The sequence below is a fragment of the Colossoma macropomum genome, unplaced genomic scaffold, assembly GCF_904425465.1.
Source record: "Colossoma macropomum unplaced genomic scaffold, Colossoma_macropomum, whole genome shotgun sequence".
Classification (NCBI taxonomy): domain Eukaryota; kingdom Metazoa; phylum Chordata; class Actinopteri; order Characiformes; family Serrasalmidae; genus Colossoma; species Colossoma macropomum.
In genome coordinates this window covers 30,945,391-30,969,405 of record NW_023494799.1, presented here as the reverse complement: position 1 = coordinate 30,969,405, position 24,015 = coordinate 30,945,391, and the positions used below count along the sequence as shown (strand labels likewise).

The 24,015-nt window shown below is 38.6% G+C and overlaps 1 protein-coding gene across 2 annotated transcripts; it reads right to left on the bottom strand.

Annotated features, from left to right (window-relative positions):
- Window positions 1-1,269: 1,269 nt before the first annotated feature.
- LOC118818714 (coagulation factor XIII B chain-like) lies at window positions 1,270-17,855 on the bottom strand. Of its 2 annotated transcripts, XM_036586071.1 has the most exons (9): window positions 17,701-17,854; window positions 13,785-13,979; window positions 13,521-13,685; window positions 12,878-13,057; window positions 12,523-12,711; window positions 7,690-7,857; window positions 5,727-5,774; window positions 5,035-5,193; window positions 1,270-1,929 (listed from the first exon to the last, which is right to left on the bottom strand). In XM_036586071.1, the coding sequence occupies exons 1-9, from the start codon at window positions 17,768-17,770 to the stop codon at window positions 1,733-1,735; spliced, it is 1,371 nt and encodes a 456-aa protein (XP_036441964.1). In that variant the 5' UTR covers window positions 17,771-17,854; the 3' UTR covers window positions 1,270-1,732. The 2 variants fall into 2 exon arrangements, with proteins under 2 accessions (XP_036441964.1, XP_036441965.1); XM_036586072.1 differs by lacking the exon at window positions 7,690-7,857 and having other exon boundaries at window positions 17,701-17,855.
- Between the last annotated feature and the right edge of the window lie 6,160 nt (window positions 17,856-24,015).

The window sequence follows — 24,015 nt, the reverse complement described above, 5'->3', positions numbered from 1 at the left end:
AGCAAGACCCGAATGGAAAATCCAGTGACTGCAACCAGCCCTACATTCACAGCTCTGTTATGTGTTTACAATAAAGGGAACACGGAACACCCGAGCAGCCAGAACCACCTGTCATTCATTTGTACCATACACTCAGCTGCAACAGGATGAGTTTAAAAAACAGCATTTTGTATCATAGCAGTGATTATACTTGGCAAGATAATAACATAAATTCCATACAGTACCCAAAATGCAGTGCTCTCAAACCTCAAAACTACACATGACCATAGTTAACCTGGAAGGGAAAATCACACACGCAGGTTTGGGAACAGGGGCATAGCTAGAACTTTTAAAATGTGGTGGCCAGGTAAGACCCAGAGATTTTATTATGCTGACACACTGCTAAGAAAAAAATTAAATAAATTACTGTTTTAAAATGGCATAGAAAAGTGATGCATTTGTTTTTCTCTGTGCATAATTAAATTTGTCCATCATTTCCAAATTCATAAAATATTACATCAGTACAATTATTGCTGAAAGTAAACCTAAAGACAAAACTCGGGTTCTACATGAGTCTAATGATTAGAAAGCCAGTCATACATCACTGTATAAAGGTAACCTACAACACATGTTCTGGATCCTGTTTATATACAGTTTCTTCTTTGCGTTTTAGAGTATTAACTTGCATTTGTGGATGTTTTCACAGACAGTGGTTTTCAGAAGTGTTTCTGAGTGTTTTGGCCTTGTTCCTTACATACAGAGATTTCTCCAGATTCCTTGAACTTTTTAATGACATTATGTACTGTAGATGATGAAAAGCAAAGGTTCTGTGCTATTTTACGTTGAGAAACATTATTCTCGAATTGTTGCACTATTTGCCTGCTCAGTCTTTCACAGAGTGGTAACCCCTCATCATTACTTCTGAAAGCCTCAGCCTCTCTGAGATACCCAATCATGTTACTGATCTGTTACCAATTAACCACCAGGTGTATTTTTTAGCACTACACAACCACTACCAGCCTTTTGTTGCCCCGTCCCAACTTTTTGGAATGTGTTGTTAGCATCAAATTCCAAATGGGCAGATATTTTTCAAAAAAACAATAAAATTTCTCAGTTTCAACATCTGAAAACGAATAATGAGGGGGTGTGATAATCCACACCCCCTCATTATTCTCTCTGATGATACTCACTACATGAAGAGAGCTATAGGCTAGTCGAATGCACCATGGTAGCATCACTAGAGGAGATTTGAGAAATAAAAGTTTAAGCATAAAAATATCAGTCAGTAACTCAAGTCACAAGTCAAATGCTTTATTAATTTTGCTGGAAAACAAATAATGAACAACATAGAGGAAGCTAAGCTTAAGAGTAGTTCAAAGGGCTTCTGCTTTAATGCTACTTAAGAGGTTAAGTTTGTAAATGACATTTCATTTGATCTCCCAGTAGATGGATCGATTAATTATATCGAACACTGTGTTTTACAATCATCATTTCTTTGGTTTATTTAGCTCATGAAAGTGAGTGAAGCTCTCTGGTTATCATCATTTATTGTGTTTGACTGAACACAATCCATTCTTCTGCTAACTGAATGGAAGTTTATCTGAATGTAGTTTGAATGGCAGCCTCCTCAGTTATTTATCACCACACAAACATCTAAACTTCTAAGACAGCAGGTTAAAATGACTGATTCTTCTTTAAGCAGTGAAGTGCACAACTAACCCCCCACAGCACTTTAAAGGGAACCTGTGACTCACTATTCACAAACAGGCAAGGGAATTTCTCCATTATTGCAGCTCTGACGGAAGGAAAGACTGCCTTCCACTGGTCTATATCCGCTTTTACAAGAAAACCCAATAAAATCTCCATGTGTTGAATAGATTTTTTCTGTGTATTTATGCCTTAGCTGTATATTATGTTCATCCATAGCTTTAAGATCCACAGTGCAGGGTTCTGAAATCAAACAAACATGTTTTAATTAGTGCATTCATGGTTGTGTTTGTGTTCAGTGAAATAACTGACAGTACATAGTACAGATTAAGACATGGAAAACATACAGATGGAAAAAAGAGCATCTCCTTATTATAATACAGTTACTCCTCTGTGTATCACTCTGCTCTGTGTGGTTTGTGTAACTCTGGAGTTCCTCTTCCTCATTTTAATTCCTGGATTCCCTGAACTGCACATTTTTTGTGTTTTCCCAGCTCGAGCTAACCTAATGAAGCTTAGTAATGAGACGATGAGTGGAGTCAAGTGTGCTGTTAGCAGAATAAACACTAAAATGTGCAGAGAAGAAGAACATCAGGACCAGCATTGTGAATCACTGATCTACTTCATAAATTGAGAGACTAGTTGTAGTGACTAATTATTGTTTATGACCTCCCTTAAGGGCTAACGTCCAACTACAACTGCCCGGATACACAGCGACTTGCCTGTTTATTAGATACATTAATGTAGTTCATCTGTAATTGGTCATTTAATCAGCTGACCATAGAGGTGCACATTATAGGTACACTGTAAAACACAACAGCTGTACTATCTTAATTTTTATTGGTTTACTTTTGTTAAACTTGCTAATGCAAATCAAGTAACAATTTCTTGTGTAATAACTTGGGTACTTAGGTAAATCTAGCTAGTCAATTCATCCGGATAAGTCCTACTGCCTGAAAAGTTTCGCAAGTTTCGCAAGTTTCCCAAAACGCTTCCCAGCATCCTTAGCGATTTGGTTGGTTTATGTTAATTAACTTATATGTTTCCATATTTTCATTCGTTCTCTTTTGCTTAATGTTAATTTTAAGTCAAAATAAATTCATCATGCTGAAATGTTGTGTTTGAATGTATTTTACATCACATTATTTTTTTCACCAGCAATAAATGATACATATCAGTCCTCAAACAGCTTTCAGACACAGTGGAAAAGATTCATAAAGCCAGTCGAGTCCTCAGAAATCTGTGACTCTTGTCTTATCTGAGCTGTTTGTTTATTTACTGTATAAAACTGTCCATTTAAAATAATAAAGTTGTTTCAGTTGATGCCCATTCATTACACAGGAATGTGTTTTTTACTTAAGTTTAAGGTTAAGCAGAACTTCAAAAAGTAGAGCGCTGCCAGCTCAGCAAGACCCTTTTAAAATTACTAGGCTGCTTCAGTCAACCTTACTTGCTGCAAGTAAGTGTGGATCCAGGAAAAGTCGAAAGAAACTATGACACAAATCTAAGGTTATTTAAGCTGAACCTGTTACGTAACTTCGCTTAATAAGTCTAATAATAATAAAATTAATGAGTCTTCTGATTTAAGTTTACAGTGTACATGATTACTGACTGTAGCTCATCTGTCACTTTGCACAGTCCTCAACCGCTCTTCACAGCACAGCAGTGACCCTGAGGTGCCATTTTATTCATGAACTCATTTTTGACATTTGCTGAAATAAATTAGCTGAAATCAGCTTCTATCACTGAGCAGTAAACGTTTAGAATAATTTGGTTTGGTTACACCTGAAAATGTGTGTTTAAATGATATTAACCTCTTTAACTCTGTGGAACCGCTGATGGTCCAAAAACGCACTTCGCCATATTCTTTACTTCATAACTTCATACTTCATACTTCATATGAGGGCTGTAACTGTGGTCTTTCCAGTCCAATAGATGGGAAATGTAATTTAAAACTTTATAATACAAGAAGCTGAACTGACATTTGTTCTTCCTCCTGAAATTTGACCCATTCTCCACAAATCTGTGCTAGAAACTGAATCTGAGATGGTGTCTCTTCAGTGATCTGCTCTGTAAAAATTATTTTTATGAAAAAATACAAAGAGAGATTTTTGGCTTTCAGCAGTAAATTGTAAGCATATGGCATTATGTTTATGATAATAAAACACATTAATTTGAGGTGAACATTAAAAAAAAAAAACTTTACATTCATTTCATGCAGCTACTTCATAATTTGCCTTGTGATTTGGGCATTTAAATTCAGATGGAAAACCAAAATATACTCACAAACATAAGAGGTTAAATAACAGTGTTTTTGTAATGTTTAAAGTTTCTGACGTCTAATGTTTCAAATGCATTCTTTGATTATTTTTTTTAATTACATGCCCATGTATTTGCTTGCTTGCTTATTTATTTAGTTATTGATTGATTGATTGATTGACTGATTGATTGAACCAGTCACATTTCCTCACTGACATCATTTTTTAAAGGTGAGCTTCAATCAGCCAATTAAAATACAAGAATTACTCTTCCTTTATAAAAAAAATCATAAACCTTGTACCCTATCTTCTAATTCATATTTTCTAAAAAGAGCTTTTGTTTAGGGCACTGCTACAAATTTTAGCTTCTGTGTCGTCAGTATTACAGATCACACACACACAGTCCAGTCAGCCTGTCAGATACAAAGATATTTTATATTTTTCAAATATATATGTTTTCTTATTAGTCCACATTCAGTTACTGAAGATAGCGTTTTAAAAAACCTCAGTGACCCTAAGCTCTGTTTACATTGGAACGGAGGCTAAAACCCCAGAGAAAAACACTAAAAGGATAGAGCTAGTCTGTGTGCATTAGCCTACTAGCAACCATGATGACTGTGTAGCTGAGCAGTTTAGACTAACAGTTTTAAAAGACTGTGATGTGCTGTGTTTTACTATTGACTGTGTTTGTAAAAGGTATTAGTATCTCAGTAGGTTTAGCTTCTGCCGTGGATGCAGTATATATTCTCTGGGTTACTCACGCCTGACGGTTACGCTGCCTTTGGAACCTTTTGGAACAGTCAACGCTGAAGTAAAATGTTTTATAGTTTTTGATTTTTTGGTTCATGCATGATTCTTTGCTGCAGTCTCTGCTATTTGTATTTCTCTTTCAGTCACATGATATAAATGGGACTTGCAAACGTCTCAACCTAACCAATCAGTATAACTTGATGATATTATCGATAGTTGCTGCAGCCCTAATGTACATCTCTATATATGTATAAATAACATTTTCTGCAGGTGCTAATGCGTAGTTACTTTATATTTGATTCAACTTAAGAATGGAAAAGAATAAAATGCAACTACTCACTCCAGCACTTCCCACTTCCTGTCCATCTGCCTTGTGTGCAGGTCAGATAACCTTCCTTTTTGTAGAATGCAGGACAGTCATAAGCAGCTTCTTCACCGTGCTCATATCGATCCTTAAAATCCTGTACGGCATCTTCAATCTGTGGAGGCCGGCCACAGTCTAGTGTGGTTTTTGCGCACACACACACACACACACACGCACGCACACACAGACACACACACACACACACACACACACAGACAAGCACATGAAAATGCTATTTAAAAGAGTTGTAACTTAATTTGCTATGGCAAGTTTTTTTGGCCTATGTCAAATTCTTGACAGATTCTTGTTGCCTTAGCTTGTATTTATCCTAGATAAGGAGAACTGATGCTGTTATAAAGCCATAAATACATAAGAACAAGCTTATAAAACACTGATGTTAAAGGTTTTATAAAATATCAAAACTAGTTTTCTAAGAAACATTTTCTTGCAGAATTGTACACTAGGTTTGATACAGCTTCCAAATAACACATCATTTGAACAGTTTAAAACAACAAAATAACATGTGTGTAAAATATTTAATGTAACACAGGATAGTGGTGTAGGACTTATCTGAGCTGCTGACCCTGTAAAGCAACAAATAACCTTGCTAGAAAAAAATTAGTAATATAGGCTAAAATCTAAGCCCGAAACTGTGAAGAGCTTCTTACCTTTGCCAGTAGTCTTGGAAGGTGTTGTACCAGGTTGATCATGCTTTACTGAAGATGGTACAATGAAAACAACAACGGGTCAGTCTTAAAAAAATCAAATCGATGTGTGCTTTAAAACACACAATCTAAGACAGTTGTGATTAGAGAGCATGTACCTGAGCTGTAATGACTTGAACACATCTAATGCCTAAAATCCTACCTTTTAAAAAACTGGAAACCTAGAAATCAGGAAATGGATGGGGATATTTTCTGTTACAAGCAGTGTTTTTTGCTTCTTTTCCTTTAACTGTATTTACAAGACACACCGATGATTAATTCTGAATTCCTGCTTTTGTTGATGTGTCCTTCCTAACATCACACTGAAAAAGTAAAAATTCAGTTGTACAGGTTCATTAAAACATTCTCAGTCAGGATACCCCCAAAACAATCCTACAGTGAACTGGACTGAGCGGCGGATCTTTACATGTCCAGCCAATGCTCCTGGTAATAACAGAAGTGAGAGTGAGAAGGCACTGACCTGCCAGTTTATTACGTACACATACCTTGTACCTCTCAGTGACTATTTTATCTACTACACTCACTAAGTGAAATACCAGATTGTTAGGCTGAACACGGAGACGTGACAACAGCAACAAGGAATAAACATTTGTACAGCGTCAACTTTTTTCAGCATCAACTTTTAACATTTACAGTTCTACATGAGAAACAGACCCTGCAAGATTCTCATGTCAGCTTGTAACAGCGTCACATATTTACGTTACACTGGAGACCACAATGTCACTTATTTCTATAAACAATGTGAAACGTTGACTCATCAGACGATAATACATGTTTCCACTATGTACAGGTCCATTTCAGATAAGCTTGAGCCCAGCAAATTCTACCACATTTCTCGACGTTACTGACATATGACCTCTGCTGTGCATAGAACTGTTTCAACCTGCATTTGTGGACGCAGCGATGAACTGTGTTTATTGGCAGCAGTTTGTCAAAGTATTCCTGCAGCCTCATTTAGTGAGTGACATTTAGTCAACACTGCAGACATAAAGCTGAAACTAAACACTGAAAACTGCCAATATTGGTGAGATGGATAACATCTTATCAGAGCAAAGAAGCTGGCGGACGAAAAGCTGGCTTTAGCTTCTGACTTTTAGTGTTTGACAGTTTCTCACTGCAGAATAACTATATCAGGAAAACCAGCTGTATTGCTTATAAATTTCAATGTGTCAATTCGTTTCTAAATGATCAATGTTCTAAACTTTTTTTTTTTTCTTTGCCTTTTGGTTAGCTACTAGCTAGGCAGGATCATTGTCTGCGTTGCTGTGCGACCAGCAGTCTGCATGCCAATCTTCAGGTTTAAAGGCTGGTAAGCAGTTATGCCTTAATTGTGGCTGTTATAACCATTTAGTATTAAACAATTGTGTTAGAAATGTGTGTTAGAAGACTCAGCAAAGCTTTATTTTACTGCAGAGGAAGATTATTTATTATTGCCTAAAATCTAATTCTGCTGTGGAGCTGTAAAAGAGAAGTAAAAGAGCCGCATGTGGCTCCGGAGCAGCACGCTGGACTAGGGCTTTCTTCAATGCTCATTTTATATCCAAGCATGATTGCATCACCTGTATAAGATGTTGTCAGAACATTTCACAATATTTCTAGTCTTAAGTTGCCCCCATGCCAACCTTTTTGGAAAATGTTGCAGGCATCAACTGCAGAAAGATTAAGTTAATGAAATATGGTATATATAAATATGGTAATATCTTGTCTGTACTGTTTTTGTTCAAGTACAAGTCAAAATAGATTCATAAATCACTGCCTTCTGTTTTCCTACTGTCCCAACTTTTGATCTCAAAAGTATTCTAAAATATCAAAATTGTTCTTATTAAACTTTTTTTTCCTTTGTAAAACATCTAGGGCCACATCTTGGGTTGTAAATAATATCTGGGCATTTTTCACCCGTACTTACATTCACATGTAGGTGCTTCATCCCAGCCTCTGCTTCTGCAGGAAATTGTGTGTCTCCCCTTCAGTTCAAAATGTTCATGACATTCATATGTCACTTCTTTTCGTGGCTCTTCAATGGAAGACCTGATATCCGCATCTTCTACCTGTGGAGGAGGCCCACAGATGTCACCTATTAGGCACAAAATCATTTTTTCAGACTTTGTGGTGAAACGAAGGATGAATGAAAATACAATAATTCTTTCTTAAGCAACTCAAATGTATTTCTCATGTATTTACCCTAAAAAATCACTTCCAACTTTTGCCCTTATTACATCTTCCATTCTTTTTGAGAAACTTGCTTTCAGTTTTTCAAAGAAATCTAAAGTTCAGCCTTGAAAGTTAGTTTCATTTTCTGCTTCTTGCGATCTAAATAATCCTAAACACACACGAAGTACATCAAATCTATCAGTATTTAATTCGTCCACATTTTACTTTTGTGCATTTGTGTGCCACTTTAACTCTTCCTACCTTCCAAAAACAACAAAAAAACAACCAGTAGCAGCTGTGTCCGCCCAACACAAGCTGCTCCCAAAGGCATCGCTGACTTTATGTTCCCCTTTAAAAAGACATTAACATTCACACAAGCAACTAGCCAAAGTACTTCTTTGCTCTGATAAGATGTTATCCATCTCACCAATATTGGCAGTTTTCAGTGTTTAGTTTCAGCTTTATGTCTGCAGTGTTGACTAAATGTCATTCACTAAATGAAGCTGCAGGAATACTTTGACAAACTGCTGCGAATAAACAGAGTTTGTCGCTGCGTCCACAAATGCAGGTTGAAACAGTACTATGCACAGCAGAGGTCATATGTCAGTAACATCGAGAGATGTGGTAGAATTTGCTGGGCTCAAGCTTATCTGTGGCCCCATCCCAACTTTTTTGGAACATGCTGCAGGCATCAATTTCAGAAAGATTAAATTAATGAAATATGGTAAAACATGTCTTGTCTGTACTGTTTTTGTTCAAGTACAGGTCAAAGTAGATTTATAAATCACTACTTTCTGTTTTAAGTGCATATACAGCACCTTTAAATTAGGAAATGGATGGAGGCAGGTGGAGTCTATAGTAATAACCTGTAGAAAACACTTATTCAGTAGTTAAAAGTGTCAAAGATTAGAAAAGTCCCCAAATTGCATATATTATGGTTTGATATTACTCTCATATTTTTTGGCAAAAGATAAAAACCAAGCACACCTTTGGTGGTAAAAGTATTATTAGACAATAAGATGTACTCCAGTGGCAAATCCATGAATCATGGACATCACATGACATCATTTAAATTTTAAATAGACACGCTGATGAACAGCAGCGTGGGAGATCTTTCCTCACCTGATTCTTCTACTATATAACAGCAGGAGAGAACTTACTGCTGCATGTACAAGTCTGTGCAGTTCGTGTTTGAGCTTATGGAGCCCTGAGTTTTGGGATAACCTGAATCATGCAGAAAATGCAACCAACTTCTGAACTTCAAGACTGAACGTCGAGGGTCTTTAAAAGAAACTGGAAAACACCCCTGCAGATTTCTTTGAGAAACTGAAAGCAAGTCTCCTGAAAAGAAAGGAAGCTGTAGCTGGTGGGCACATTAAATTCTAATAAAGCTGTATTTATATTTAGTTGTTGAGGCTTTTGTGTCATTTTCTGTTAAATACATGCTTTCTGAAATAAATAAAGGGTGGACTTTTGCACAGTACTATATATAATTTTAACCAAAAAAAAAACAACAAAACAAAACAAAATAAAAAACAATAAGCTGGGGCAGCGATGGACCTTTAGGATTTAATATAAATTGCAGGGTCCTGCACATCTTCTTTTCAGTGTTTAATCTCAGATGTCATTACTGCACTTATGATCATCAATATCAGTATGAAGCAGCACTCTGTACATTTGGAAGAGCCAGGGTTGTGGTGGCTTAAAAAAAATAGTTGACATTGTCAAAAGTTGAGAACTTTTCACACACAGAAGTGTAAATGGTAAAAATGAATGCTAAAAACACTGACACTGTACAAACGTTTATTTAACGCTACGGTAGTTGCTTCACTGCATTGAGCATAGCAACCTAGTATTCACCATAGCAACATGTTGTTTACGTCAGCATTTAGTTTGTGTAGAAGATAAAATGGCCAACAGACGTACAAGGCAGGCGTATTTAATAAACTAGCAGCTCAGTGTCTTCTGTCCTCCTGCTAACGTTACTACAAAGCAGAAAAAGAGGGCCTTTAGATCAGGTGACAAGGAGGAACTGAGAGCTGTGCAGAGGAAACTGAGAAGGAAAATCAGGGTGAGAAAAGCCAGCTACAGAAAGAAGATGGAGGAACAGCTGCAGAATAACAACATCAGTGGGGTCTGGAAAAGCCTAAAAACAAACTCTGCGCACAAGAAACCTGACCCCCTGGCAGTAGGAGACCAAAAGCGGGTGAACGATCTATTTCTCAATAGATTTGATCACACACCACCCCCCTGCACAATTACCCCTGCTGCAAACCACCTCTTCTGGACTCTCAGGGCACTGCACTGCCCCCTCTCCCACAACTACCCCCCTCTTCACAACTCTCACCTCACAGCCACCCACCACTGGTCACTCTGCTGCCAGCTCAACCCCCCTACCCGCACACTCCAGCACCCAGCCCCCCTGCTCCAATCTGTGCCTTACAACAGCCCAGGTGAGAAAGGAGCTCAGAAAGATCAAAATGAGGAAAGCTGCGGGTCCAGATGGCATCAGCGTCAGCTCGGGAGGGAACCACAACTATGGAAAACATCTTATTTGGTACCAGTGCCAAAGACACAGCGACCAAAGAACCTCAGCAGCTACAGGCCAGTGGCACTGACATCGCACCTGATGAAAACACTAGAGAGGCTGGTCTTGTGCATCTCTGCCCTCTGGTCAGCTCATCTATGGACCCACTCCAGTTTGCCTATCAACCTGGCATTGGAGTGGATGATGCTGTCATCTACCTGCTTCACAGAGCTCTTTCTCACCTGGAGAAGCCTGGGAGCACTGAGAGAATCATGTTCTTTGATTTCTCCAGTGCTTTTAACATTATACAGCCTGGGTTCCTGAGGGACAAGCTGGAGAACACAGGGGTGGATCACCACCTATCAAATTGGAATCTGGACTACCTGACCAACTGACCACAGTATGTGAGGGCACAGGATTATCAAACTCATTACAGATGAGGACAACAGAGAGTACAGAGAACTGACCCAGGACTTGTGGACTGGTATCTGAGGAACCACCTCCTGATCAACGCAGGGAAAGCGAAAGAGATGGTGGTGGATTTTCGCAGACGCAGTCACCTCCCTCCAGCAGTGAACATCCAGGGAAGGGACACTGAGAGAGTGGACTCTTATAAGTACCTGGGTTTTCACCTCAACAATAGACTGGACTGGTCAGAGAACACTAGTGCACTTTATAGGAAAGGCCAGAGTAGACTCTACCTGCTTAGGAGTCTGAGGTCATTTGGAGTGCAGAGGGCACTCCTGAGAACCTTCTTCAACACTGTTGTGGCATCAGCCATCTTTCATGGAGTGTCTGCTGGGGCAGCAGCATCTCAACTGTGGACAGGAAGAGGCTTGACAGACTCATTAAGAGGGCCAGCTCTGTCCTTCGAAGCCCCCTAGACCCAGTGCAGATGGTGGGAGACAGGAGGATGTTAGCCAGACTAGCATCCATGCTGGAGAACAGCTCCCACCCCATGCATGACACTCTGGCAGCACTGGGCAGGTCCTTCTGTGACAGGCTGCTTCACCTCAAGTGTGTGAAGGAGCGCTATCGCAGGTCCTTCCTTCCTGCTGCTGTTAGACTGTACAACCAGCACTGCTCCCAGTAGGACCTCCTCCACCCCACATTAGACCTCACACACCTCCAGAACATACACTGTGAATTCATTCATTTTAGTATTTTATATATATTGTCTATATAGTAACAAGTAACAAACTATAAAAACCTTGTTAAGTAATTAACAAAGTTAATTACTTGCTTGTTAATTCTCTTCTTGTTACTTCTTTTCTTTTTCTTGACTGTCTTGTTCTCCCTTTGCTGCTGTTATACTGAGAATTTCCCCGTTGTGGGGCTAATAAAAGATTATCTTATCTTATCTTAAGCCAACATGTTTCACATGATCCACTGGCAGGAACTAATGTACCTTGTGCTTAAGGCGATGTCTGCCCCTCATCTAACATTAAACTGTTAGCACTACCATTAGCTCATCTACTGATTTAACCCACAGTGAATAAAAGATTTCCTTTTGCTTTTGAATGACTGAGGCAGTTTGGTTTTTACTAAAAAATCATGTTTATAAATGGCCTCCTCTGTTTGCTTCCTTGCTACTAAATTTGTTGTATAACCCTGTTGGACAGACAGACTAGCAAAGTAATGTAACAGCAATTCTAAGACCAAAAACGATTCTCTGAGGTTATTTTGAACGTGCCTTTAGGTAACAGTACCTTAAGAAGTTAATCGAGTGGTCTTTTTTGGTTCCATGTCAGCTAGCTAAATAATTTCCATAGGATTGTATTGTTTTCTCCAGCCTAAACACAGCATGTTTAGCTGCACAGCTACACAGACAGGTACCAGTGTTTTATGCAAGTCATATGTACCTCTCTCCCTGCACACGCAAGTTTAAACTTAATGCATAAAGCTTAAACAGTGGAAAAGGCAGCTACGGAATGATGCCACCATGAAGAGGCAGTGAAACAGCACACAATAAACACAACAAACACAGTACTAACACACAGCACTACTATTAGGAATGAAAAAAAACATTGAGTCACAATATTCTGTCTAAAATGTACTTACGTATACATTTTGGGTAAATCCAGTTCCCGTCAGTACAGCGTGCGGACGTTTCATCCTCAAACATGAATCCCTCAAAACATTTATATTCCACAGTATCTCCTTCTGTGTAGTAGTCCATGATCTCTTCAGAATCTTTAATGATGCCATGGGTTATCTTCGTTTCAGGTTTTCCACATGCAGATTTTGACACTAGCATATAAAGACATTAAGATTAAAAAGATACGATAAAAAAATCAAATGAAACTGATCCTTTTTTGGTTTTGTAATAATAATGATAATAATAATAATAATAATAATAATCATAATAATAATAATAATAATCATCATCATCATCATCATAAATACATGTACTCACATTCACATGTAGGTGTTTTATCCCAGTGTTTGTTTATGTAGTAAACTGTCTGTCTCCCCTTTAGTTCAAAATGTTCTCGACATTCAAATCTCACCATTGTTTGGTGTGGCTCTTGAGTGTATTCAGTGATGACTGCATTTTCTACTTGTGGAGGAGCACCATAGTTTTCACCTGTTAGGGCTAAAAATGCATTTTTTGAGAAACGGTTACTTTGTGGTGAAAGCAGTGTGAAAGACAACACAATACTTGTTTATTAAGCAATTTAACATTAGTTTAAGTTCAAGAAAAACTCCAACTCCATTTTATTCTATTAATAGAGGAGTCTCAAGTGAAGTTTGAGTTCATTTGAATATTCTATGGAAAAAGGTCAAACAACATTAAAATAAACTGTAAGAAGTAAAGTTGGATACTTAAGCCAACATGAATTGTGACCTGGGCTTTTAATGAGTTGACACAACAAGACAGACTGTGATTTAGATTCTTCTCAAACTCTGTAAAATCTACAAACAGTTCAGTGATTACTGTTCCTACATGCCTGCAGACCCACTGTCTATGTCAAAATTGGATTATTATTAATTTTTCTGCCATCGCATCAGGTCTCAGGTGATTTAATGGACTGAAGTCATAATCAAATGTAACTTACGTTCACATTTCGTGGTCGTCCACTGTCCGTTTTTACATGTGATGAAAGATGTGTTTGCTTTGAAGCCAAAATCACAATAGACATTGACCAAATCCCTTTGATGTTGTTGGTCATATGCTAGTTTTCCATGTGGAATGTTGGGAATACGGCCACACTTATTTTTGTCTGTTAACAGAGACCAAAAAGACATGAAACCCCAAATCAGCCATTCCCTTCTGTGCTGTAAATGTGGTGCTATGAAAAAAGCAAGGAAAATAGACTCACGTATACACCGTGGTGTGTAGTCCAAAGCATCCGGACTGCAGCTTGTTTCTCCCCACCATGTGTATTCAAATGTTTTATAATCTGCGTCACATGAGTAGTAAATACCCTGAGACGGTCTGGGAGAATCTGTGTCCTTCGTGAAATAATGTGTGAGTCCATTTTCCAAACGGAATGAAGCACAGACGTTCGGTTTAGCTGGAATCCAAACACAGGACACACAAATAAAACTGAATATTTTCTATTAACCTCTCAAGATTATGCTGCTTGTCTTTACTTCTTGATCATTTCCTTATAAAATCCTAGGAGCAGGTGTGAGCTGCAGCTAGTTAGATATCTGCGTTTCGCATGGATGGCTCTTTAAATAAACATAAAATTGAAGCAACTTCAGCCTAGAGACAGACTTCAGTTGAGCATGTGTGCCATTTCCTGCTATTTCAGCCTCTCTGTGAACCAGTCAGCTTCAAACACATTCTGACACCACCAACTTACATATACATATAACCAACTAAGAAATGGTTCAGCAAAAAATCTAATTTGCATCTTTTTCCACTTACCCCAGATGTAATTCATCAGCCAAGTTTTAGGCTAACATTGCCAACAAACGCTAGAAGTCAATAAGCACTTAACCCTGTTCTGTAAATACATCCCTAAAACTTCTCTCAACCCACTCAAATTGCACCCATATCTTCATTAAGGTTGCACAGACTTGTCGATGTGGGTGAATTATAAAAAAGAACAAGACTTCACTGTGTAGCTAAACACAGCCATTTTAGACAACAGGATCTTGCAGCAGGGAATGCGCCATTTAAACGAGATTAGAGGATAAATCTGCACCTTCATCATGAGAGAGAGTTTCTAGCTATGTTTTTACACTGATAAATTCAAATGTGATGTTACTAACATTTGTAACTATACCACTCTAATGACATTGCAGCTTATCTAAGCAGTGCTTGATGTCAGAACTTTGCTTGATCTGTACCTGATAGATATACACTGACATGCCAAAAGTCATGGGATAGCAGTATGTAAATTGATTAAGGAGTGGCGTTACCTCAGGGGACGGCTTGGGAACGCCCACATTGTTTAAGTTTTGAAGTGCTATCTTGTGAGTGAAGCTGAACACTGGCTAACATGCTCATGGCAAGGTGACGTGAATTATCAGAGTTTGGATGAGGCATGATAGTGGGTGCCAGGCAGATGGGAGATTCCATTTCTGAAGTTGTGTGGGCATTTAACATTCCTCGATCCACAGTGTCACGTGTGTACCGGCAATACATCATAAAAGGCATGACCACCCACAGAGGATGCAGTGGCCGCCCACAGATGCTTAATGATTGTGACCGGTGGTGTCTGGCTAGAACTGTCTGTGCAAACAGACAGGCGAGTCTGGCAGAAATCACATCCACATTCAATGCAGGAGGCCCCACATGCATATCCCGCAGGTCATTGCACCTCAGCTTCAATGGGATATGGGAGTGGAAGACCCACAAGAGTTCCTCTGTTAACACCACGACACCGGACACAGCGCCTCACCTGGGCTCATAAAGTTGCTAACTGACCCCTAGAGGACTGCCAACATGTGGTGTGGTCTGATGAGTAACGGTTCCATGTTCATGTTCCCAAACAGTGATAGGATATTCCAGAAGGATAATGCACCGTGCCATTCTGTTCTTTCTCTTTATAAATAACTAATAATGTTGAATTTGAAGTCTTGGCTGCTAGACTACATGTGGGGTAAGTGGGAAACTGCGTACATTTGATTTTTTGCCAAACTGTTCCTTTACATAAACTGTATTTTTTCTAGCCTTTCAGCTGTGATCCACAATACATTTTCTTTAAACTCTACATTTTTTTAGTCAGCACGTTGCTTTTGTTGCTTATGGTAGAAGCTTTTGTGCTCTGCTCCAATCAAGATGAGCTGTTCTTCCACCATCAAGATGCATATTTGTTTGGACTGCAAGCTCTGATTGGTCAGCCTGCTTTTAAACGAATCCGTGAAACACAGAAAATGTAGCTGGCTCAGATGAAACGTTTTAGGGAGCGTCATAGTACACTTGTTCTTGTTAAAAACAAAATGGCTTAAGTTCACCATACAAAGTCAGCCAACTGTAGCTTTCCTTTACTATTACTATAGCTTATTATTATTATTATTATTATTATTATTATTATCATTATCATCATTCTCCATGCCGTTTGGGTTACACCAATTTGTCACCCTCCCTTTCGGGTTATTTGGAGCAAAAGCCACGTTTCAGCGACTCATGGATAGAATTCTCTGCCCCCACTGTGCTTATGCCGCTGCCTATTTAGATGACATTATCATATACAGCAATGATTGGCAGTGGAACGTGCAACATTTGAAGGCAGTTCTGAGATCGCTCAGACGGGCGGGTCTTACGGCCAACCCAAAGAAGTGTGCGATTGGAGGGGTGGAGCTAAACTGAACTGAACTGAGCTGAACTGAACTAAACTAGAAAGAAAGAAAGAAAGAAAGGAAGAAAGGACTGAAAAGTCCCAGCGAGCGTGTTGTCTTAATTTGTCTGTGGGCTGAAAAGCCAAGTGGTTTTTGCGTTGTGTAAAAAAATTTGAATGATAAAAAGCTCTCTGTCTTCACACCTGCCCCCGGTGTCCTTCCTCCACCCATCATTAAAGTTGTTACTCCGACCATTACACCAGAACCACAGACCTGATTTCTGTGACTTCTGAGCTTCCACACCTGCGCTCTGCATGTTTATTTCCGCATATGATGGAAAATTCTAAATTTGGATCATTGGAATATGACCCTTTATTCCATTGCTGGTTGTTGGTATTTGATTTTATGATTAGTTTGTGAAACTGTAAAATGAAATCGACCCATTTGCTGTTTTTCAATACTGGTTTTCAAAATGAAAATCAAATGAACAGAAGGTACACGGACCTGCCATGTAAAGGCAGAGCTCAAACGGGGCGGCGGTGCGCTCATCAACATTGTCCAACAGATAACGGGCCTGTCGTTAGCCCAGGTAAGGTTATATTGCAGAAAAGTCCCTCCACAAAGCTCCAATGAAACATGTAGAAATGCGTGGCGTGTGTGGAGAACACGTTACATGTGGTGAATATACACATGATCTCTTGCAACGGAAGTTAGACTAGTTAAACTAAGACTCCGTTAAACTACATTAAAAATTAGCTTTAAATGTCACTGGGCACGTAATAAAATGGGTTGCTGGGTTAAAAAGTTGATGGATTGATGGGTCACCAGCAATGCAGTGATGTGGAAAGAACTGGAAGCTATGTTTGAGAAAAGACAAGCACTCAGATTTGCATTCAAGCTAAAGTATATGCAGTCACACCAACTAAAAAGCTTACAAAAAGCACACTTGTTATTCCCAGCAAACATCAGTAACTATATACGATAAAATACATAAATACATTCATGTACTCATCAATGAACAAAGATAGGAACTTAATGCACAGCTTGAAGCATCGCTTAACATGTTTGCAAGACTTGCAGTTTGAGGAGACAGCATCAGTTTGAATTCCAGATTGATATCTAGCTGCGTGTTCTTAGTTGCATTTATTACAGAGATTAAATGACTGTACTGGCTGGTTGTCCAGAGCTGCAGGAAAATGCTTTAGACTAAACTTTTAGTTAAAGCTGTTTTTTTAAGACGGTTGCTAAAAAAGACACTTCTACTTTCCTGCTCCGCTCCCTGCTGTTCAAACCTGATCATGGTTGCTAGATTTGTCAGGATCCCAAATTTAGTCTTAAATTTAATTTGTTATGAAAATAGTTATTTTTTCATTAAGCAGATAAAGCAGCAAAGTAAGCAGATAAAAGGCCTAGAGTTCATTTCAAGTGTGCCATTTGCTCGTGATGCAACAGTGTTAACTCTCAATTTGAAGTCCAAAAAGAGATAAAGTAAAAAAGTCTTACCATATTGTGATGAAGCATAATCACAGAAACACAAGAAGAAAAGATGTAGAATAACTAGACTCCGCTTCATTTTGCTGAAAAGGTTAGTATGACGATAGAAAGACTAAGCAAGTTCTGCTTTCAGCACAGTCAATATTTTTCAAGTCCACCCATTCCTGTATTTCCAGCCCAGTAAAGTAAACTAAACAAAGTTCAAAGCATTCAAAGCATTCAAACCATTTTCATGATTATTTTTACTATATTTTATGATTTGATTTCTTTACAAATAACAACAGACATGGAGTGAGACTGGAATACACAGATAAATCAGTTCCCTTCTTTAAAAATTACCAAAAAAAGGACGAATTCACAGCTCTGATAAAGGCAGGACTGGGTAAAATACTCAGCACTGTATGTTTACATAAACAGTTCAGGATACAGACTTGTGAACAAAGTCAGTGTAGTGGTTTAGGTGTTAGCATGTTGGAGTAGAACTGAACAGAACTGTATTAAAATTAAAATTTACTGGGGCAAAAGGAAACAAGCAGCCTGTTTGAAAAATATGACCAGCTGGCTAGAAAACTAGTGCACTAGCTAACTGTTGCCTATTATTGTGAACTACACAGCTCTGTTGATATTTGCTGATTTTCCACAGAGCAGAGATTCCTTTAGAATCCAAAAGATGAAAATGATTACAGAAGTGGAGACTCAGACGCTCTTCTCAGAGATGGGTAGAGTAGCCTAAACGCATACTCAAGTAAAAGTATTAATACTTGGATAAATATATAACTCAAGTGAAAGTACCTCCTAAAAGAACATCAGTAATCAGAACTGAAAAGAATGTAAATACTTCCAATTCAAACAACTGGAAACACTTTTTTTTACAAAGATAGATACTAAATATTTGCAAATATAATCACATATTTTATGCTGTGAGATACAGCTATTTTGGCAGAAGTGGAGAACTTTAATCATCATTTTTATTTGTGCAAATGCATGCAATTCACAATATGTAACTAGCTGTGTGAGATTTCTGCTGTGTGAGATTTACACTGTGTAAATAAAGCAAACCACCAAAAAATTAAAGATAAACATAAGAAGAACTGGTATACATTACAAAATGCTTTATTGATATTGTGGAAATATTCGTAAAAAAAAGCAAGAACGGCATTCAGCAACAGATGAACAGTTCAAATAGAAATTGTAGAAGGCTGCATTTAAATCCGTTTAAAAGAAGACCTTATATATTTATTTACTGATCCCAGGAGATTTTTGCTAAATATATATTTCATGAAGTTACAATTATGCTGTCTTTTAAAATAATCATTTATTTGGTTCATTCAGTACTCATGAAAGTCAATGCGCCTTTTGGTCATCATTACTTAGTGTACTTGATTGAACACAACCCACTGTTCTGCTAACTGAATGGAAGTTGAATTTGTTGAATAATCTTATTCAGTTATTTACTGAATCAGTCACTAAACAAACATGAAACTCTCTCAGACATCACGTCTACTGACAAACAGGCAAGGCAATGACTCCTTTATTGCAACACTGTCTGCCACAAGTGCATGTTTTTCTTGAGAAGTGAACACAATATGATGCCCATGCTTTGCATAGGTTTTTTGTCTTCCTCTATTAAGTAGCTGTATATGATGTACACTATATTGCCAAAAGTATTCACTCACCAATCCAAATAATTGAATTCAGGTGTTCCAATCACTTCCATGGCCCAGGTGTATAAAAACCAAGCACCTACGCATGCAGACTGCTTCTACAAACATTAGTGAAAGAATGGGTCGCTCTCAGTAGCTCAGTGAATTCCAGCGTGATACCATGATAGGATGCCACCTGTGCAACAAGTCCAGTCGTGAAATTTCCTCACTACTAAATATTCCACAGTCAACTGTCAGTGGTTTATAACAAAATGGAAGTGATTGGGAATGACAGCAACTCAGCCACAAGGTGGTAGGCCACGTAAAATGACAGAGCGGGGTCAGCGGATGCTGAGGCGCATAGTGCGCAGAGGTGGCCAACTTTCTGCAAATTCAATCAGTACAAACCTCCAAACTTCATGTGGCCTTCAGATTAGCTCAAGAACAGCGCATAGAGAGCTTCATGGAATGGGTTTCCATGGCCGAGCAGCTGCATTCAAGCCTTACATTACCAAGTGCAATGCAAAGTGTCGAATGCAGTGGTGTAAAGCGCCGCTACTGGACTCTAGAGCAGTGGAGATGTGTTCTCTGGAGTGACGAATCACGCTTCTCCATCTGGCAATCCGATGGACGAGTCCGGTCTTACCGAGAACGGTACTTGTCTGACTGCATTGTGCCAAGTGTAAAGTTTGGTGGAGGGGGTTATGGTGTGGGGTTGTTTTTCAGGAGTTGAGCTTGGCCCCTTAGTTCCAGCGAAAGGAACTCTTAATGCTTCAGCAGACCAAGAGATTTTGGACAATTTCATGCTCCCAACTTTGTGGGAACAGTTTGGGGATGGCCCCTTCCTGTTCCAACATGACTGCGCGCCAGTGCACAAAGCAAAGTTTGGTGTGGAAGAACTTGACTGGCCTGCACAGAGTCCTGACCTCAACCCGATAGAACACCTTTGGGATGAATTAGAGCGGTGTTTATTCCCATGAACGCACTCCTAAATCTTGTGGAAAGCCTTCCCCGAAGAGTTGAAGCTGTTATAGCTGCAAAGGGTGGGCCGACATCATATTAAACCCTATGGATTAAGAATGGGATCTCACTCAATTTCATATGCGTGTGAAGGCAGACGAGTGAATACTTTTGGCAATTTAGTGTACATCTGTAACTGGAACGCTCACAGTGCAGGGCTCTGAAATAAACCCAGCATGTCTTAATTAATACACGTTGTTTGTACTCACTGAGATTACTATAGCAGTACATACCACTGGCCAGAGGTAGAAACAGGACAGTCGAGTCCTGAGTCAATATAGGCAAGTCTCAAGTCTTGAGTCATAAATTTGAGTCCTAAACATGTCAGAATGCATTCTTCAGCTAATTTAATGGCCTTTTCAACACCAAACTTGATGTTAACAGTAACACAGCCTCTAAATGACAGTGTGTTATTTGCACATAGTACATTTTTTTATATATATATTTGTTTTGTAGCTCTTCCAAATAAATGACAAAATCCATGGTGCACAGATAAGCATGACAGACATAATGGTATACACAAAGACTAGTGCAGCTACACAGGAGGAGAACTTTCAGTGTACTATTTTTGGAGAGCAGGATTAAAAGAAAAAACTATCTCGGCATTAAAACTAGCTCAACAAACTGAAACAGCTGCTAGTTTGAGTTGAATTTAGAAGACAAACAATTGAAACCAAAATAACTGCACTGAACAAAGTTAACGGAAAAGATGTAAAACGACGGTTGGTGCACAAAGCTGCAGTTTCCTTCTGTTTCACCTGAAATGATGCAGCAGTTTCCACTGTTTCATCATGTAGTCATGTAGTAAGACTGAAGATTAGGTATTGAGCAAGGTCTTATAGATGCTACTGATACTTTGCTTGTTTCTAGCTTATGGAGGTGAACTTGAATTCTCACACTTCACTTCTCTCCTGAAATAAAATATACCAAACGTAAGTGCAGTAACAGACCTTTGACAACATTGTTGTTGTCAATTTACAGTTGATGCAGTTCTGGCATGCCTGAGTCAGGAAACAAATCTATTCCTTCATAACACTCCTGCACTGACCAATAATGTCAATAATGAGTAAAAAAGTTGATTCGGGTTTGTTGGGCACAGAGAAAACACTACAGTGTGCAGTGAAGGAGAACATCAAGACCAGAACTGGTGTAACTTGAGGAGTATTGTAGGTTACTCCTAACTGGTTCTAGTAAGAAATTGCAATGTTTAGGACCTCCACTAAGGGCTCCTTAGACTCCTGACTGACGAATTCTGACAAGTATAGTTTTAAATGAGGAGTTTTGAGGGTATTTTTTACTGAGGTAAGGTCTGAGGTCTGTATCTACCACGTCAGTAGTTTTTACAGACGTAGTGCTCCTGCGTCAGGTAAGATTCCACCTTTTACCTACTATTAGATGGGCTGTAGGGCTGTAACTCCAGGTTATATTAATCAATGTTGCTATCATTTTCTGTGTAAAAGGAATCTTACCAAGTATGATGGCACTGCAAGAAGATCTTTATACAAATATACCACAGACACAACCTGAGTAAACATAAATTACAGTTTTTAAATAATCGTTTTATTTATGGAAGGAAAAATGTTGTCCAACACCAGCTGGCCCTGTGTGAAAAAGTAATCGCTCAGTCTTAAAGTTTAAACTTAGACTAGACACACCCAGGTTTGATCACCGCCAGCTCTGTTGACTCTGAACATCACATAAATAGAACCTTTCGAGTGATGTGAGATACGCTGAAAGGTCTCAACAAGCAGCACACTATGCTGCAAGCAAGAGAAAGTCTAGAAGAGAAGGTCAGTTAGTGGAATGGGTTACAAAGCCATTTTTAAGGCTCTGGATTCAAGCAAATTGCAGTGAGAGCCATTATCTGAAAATGGAGAAAACTTGGAACAGTGGTGAATCTTGCCAGAAATGGCCAGTCTAACAAAAATCCTCAAAGAGCACAGCAAAGACTCACCCAGAAACTCATAACAGAACCCATCTAAGAAATGGCAGGCCTCTCTTGCCTCAGATATGGTGGAGCATCTGTTATTCCGCCATTCAGAAAAAAAAAATGGGCAAAAATGGTCTCCATGGGAGAGTCGACTTCTGTATGGCTCAAAAGAAACAAAATTATGGTTTTAGACTGAACTAATCAAAATTACGAGAAACATTTGTTGCAGTTGTTGTTACTAAAGATTGCACAGCTAGTTATTCCTATTAACTTTAAATAAATATAAGCATAACCTAAAACTGTTTTGGGTTCACAGAAAACAAACACGGTTTGTATGAGGATTTGAAACCATTTAGTGAGACAAATGTGCAAAAAAGAGGAAATTAAGAGTGAATAAGTACTTTTTAATGATAACAGAGTGTTGTTTTAGCATGACATGCAGCAAAAACAGAAATGAAGTAATACACTGGTTAGCAAACACGAGGGGATATTATCATAAATACTATATATTTGCTACTAATGTCTACTAAACCAAACATTTTTGGTTGTTGATAGAAATTAGCTCTGATTTCTAGACTGGTTAAAGCGGTTGCCTGAAAACATGGACAACTGTCAGAAGGTTCTAAAATATATTATCATAAGAGTGACCACAATTTTTTCACCATGGTAAATGACAAGTAGTCTTCTAGTTTTTGAAAGACTAGTAAAAATGAATAGTTGTGCAACCCTTAATGTACATACATAATTCACTCATGTAAGTCGCACTAAAAAAATGTTTGGGTGTTGTGTAAAGGGTTGCATGAACACTGCATGTTATTTGTCTCTGAAGGGACCAACTTTCACCAGATCCTATGATCACATCCTTTCAGAGCTGTGGCCAAACAAATAATGGGTTTAACACCAGATATTTTCTACTTTGCCTTTGATAACATCTCAGGTCAATGGCACAGGTCCATGGCTAACACAGGTCAGTGGCAGATGCTGCTCTTCTGTTGCCAACATGTACATACATTTTCATAGCGTCACCGTTATTTACCAACATTGAAAGGATCTGAACTTACCCAAGCATTTGACACTTCCTGTCCATCTGCCTTGTGGGCATGTCATATAAGGGTCACTTTCCATAACATAGTATGTACAGTGATATGTAACTTTTTCACTGTCCTTATATTGTTCATCAAAATCATATACTGCATGTGCGATTGATGGAGAGCTTTATCTGCCCACTGGACCATATAAATATTTCTCAAATAGGCCTTTGGAGCAATATAGTGCACTAAATATTGCAAGAGAACATGTAAATAACCAGAGAAATCAGTTGATGATGCAGAAAGCATGGCAATGTTTGCTGTTCTGTAGCCCTTTGGACCCTCTGGACTCTGGAACACTACAGCTGCATCCTGGCTTGACCTATTTTTTGGTTTCTGATAGTAGACAGACTTACTGGAACCCTGCTGTATTGCTGCACTGCTGCATTCATATAACCACAGAGTAAACATGGCAGATGTCATATGCTGTAAAGACTTGTAATGACATATAATATCCAGTGATATAAAGTGTCATTTTACTATTGCTGTTAATTGATATGATACAGGTAATAATGTTTTATGCCATGATGGCCAACTAGAGTACACAGCAAAAATGAACATGTGACATAGGCTGTCATGATATCAAACATCAGTACATTTGTCATTACAATTACCAGCAATACACACTCCAGTGTTTATATTT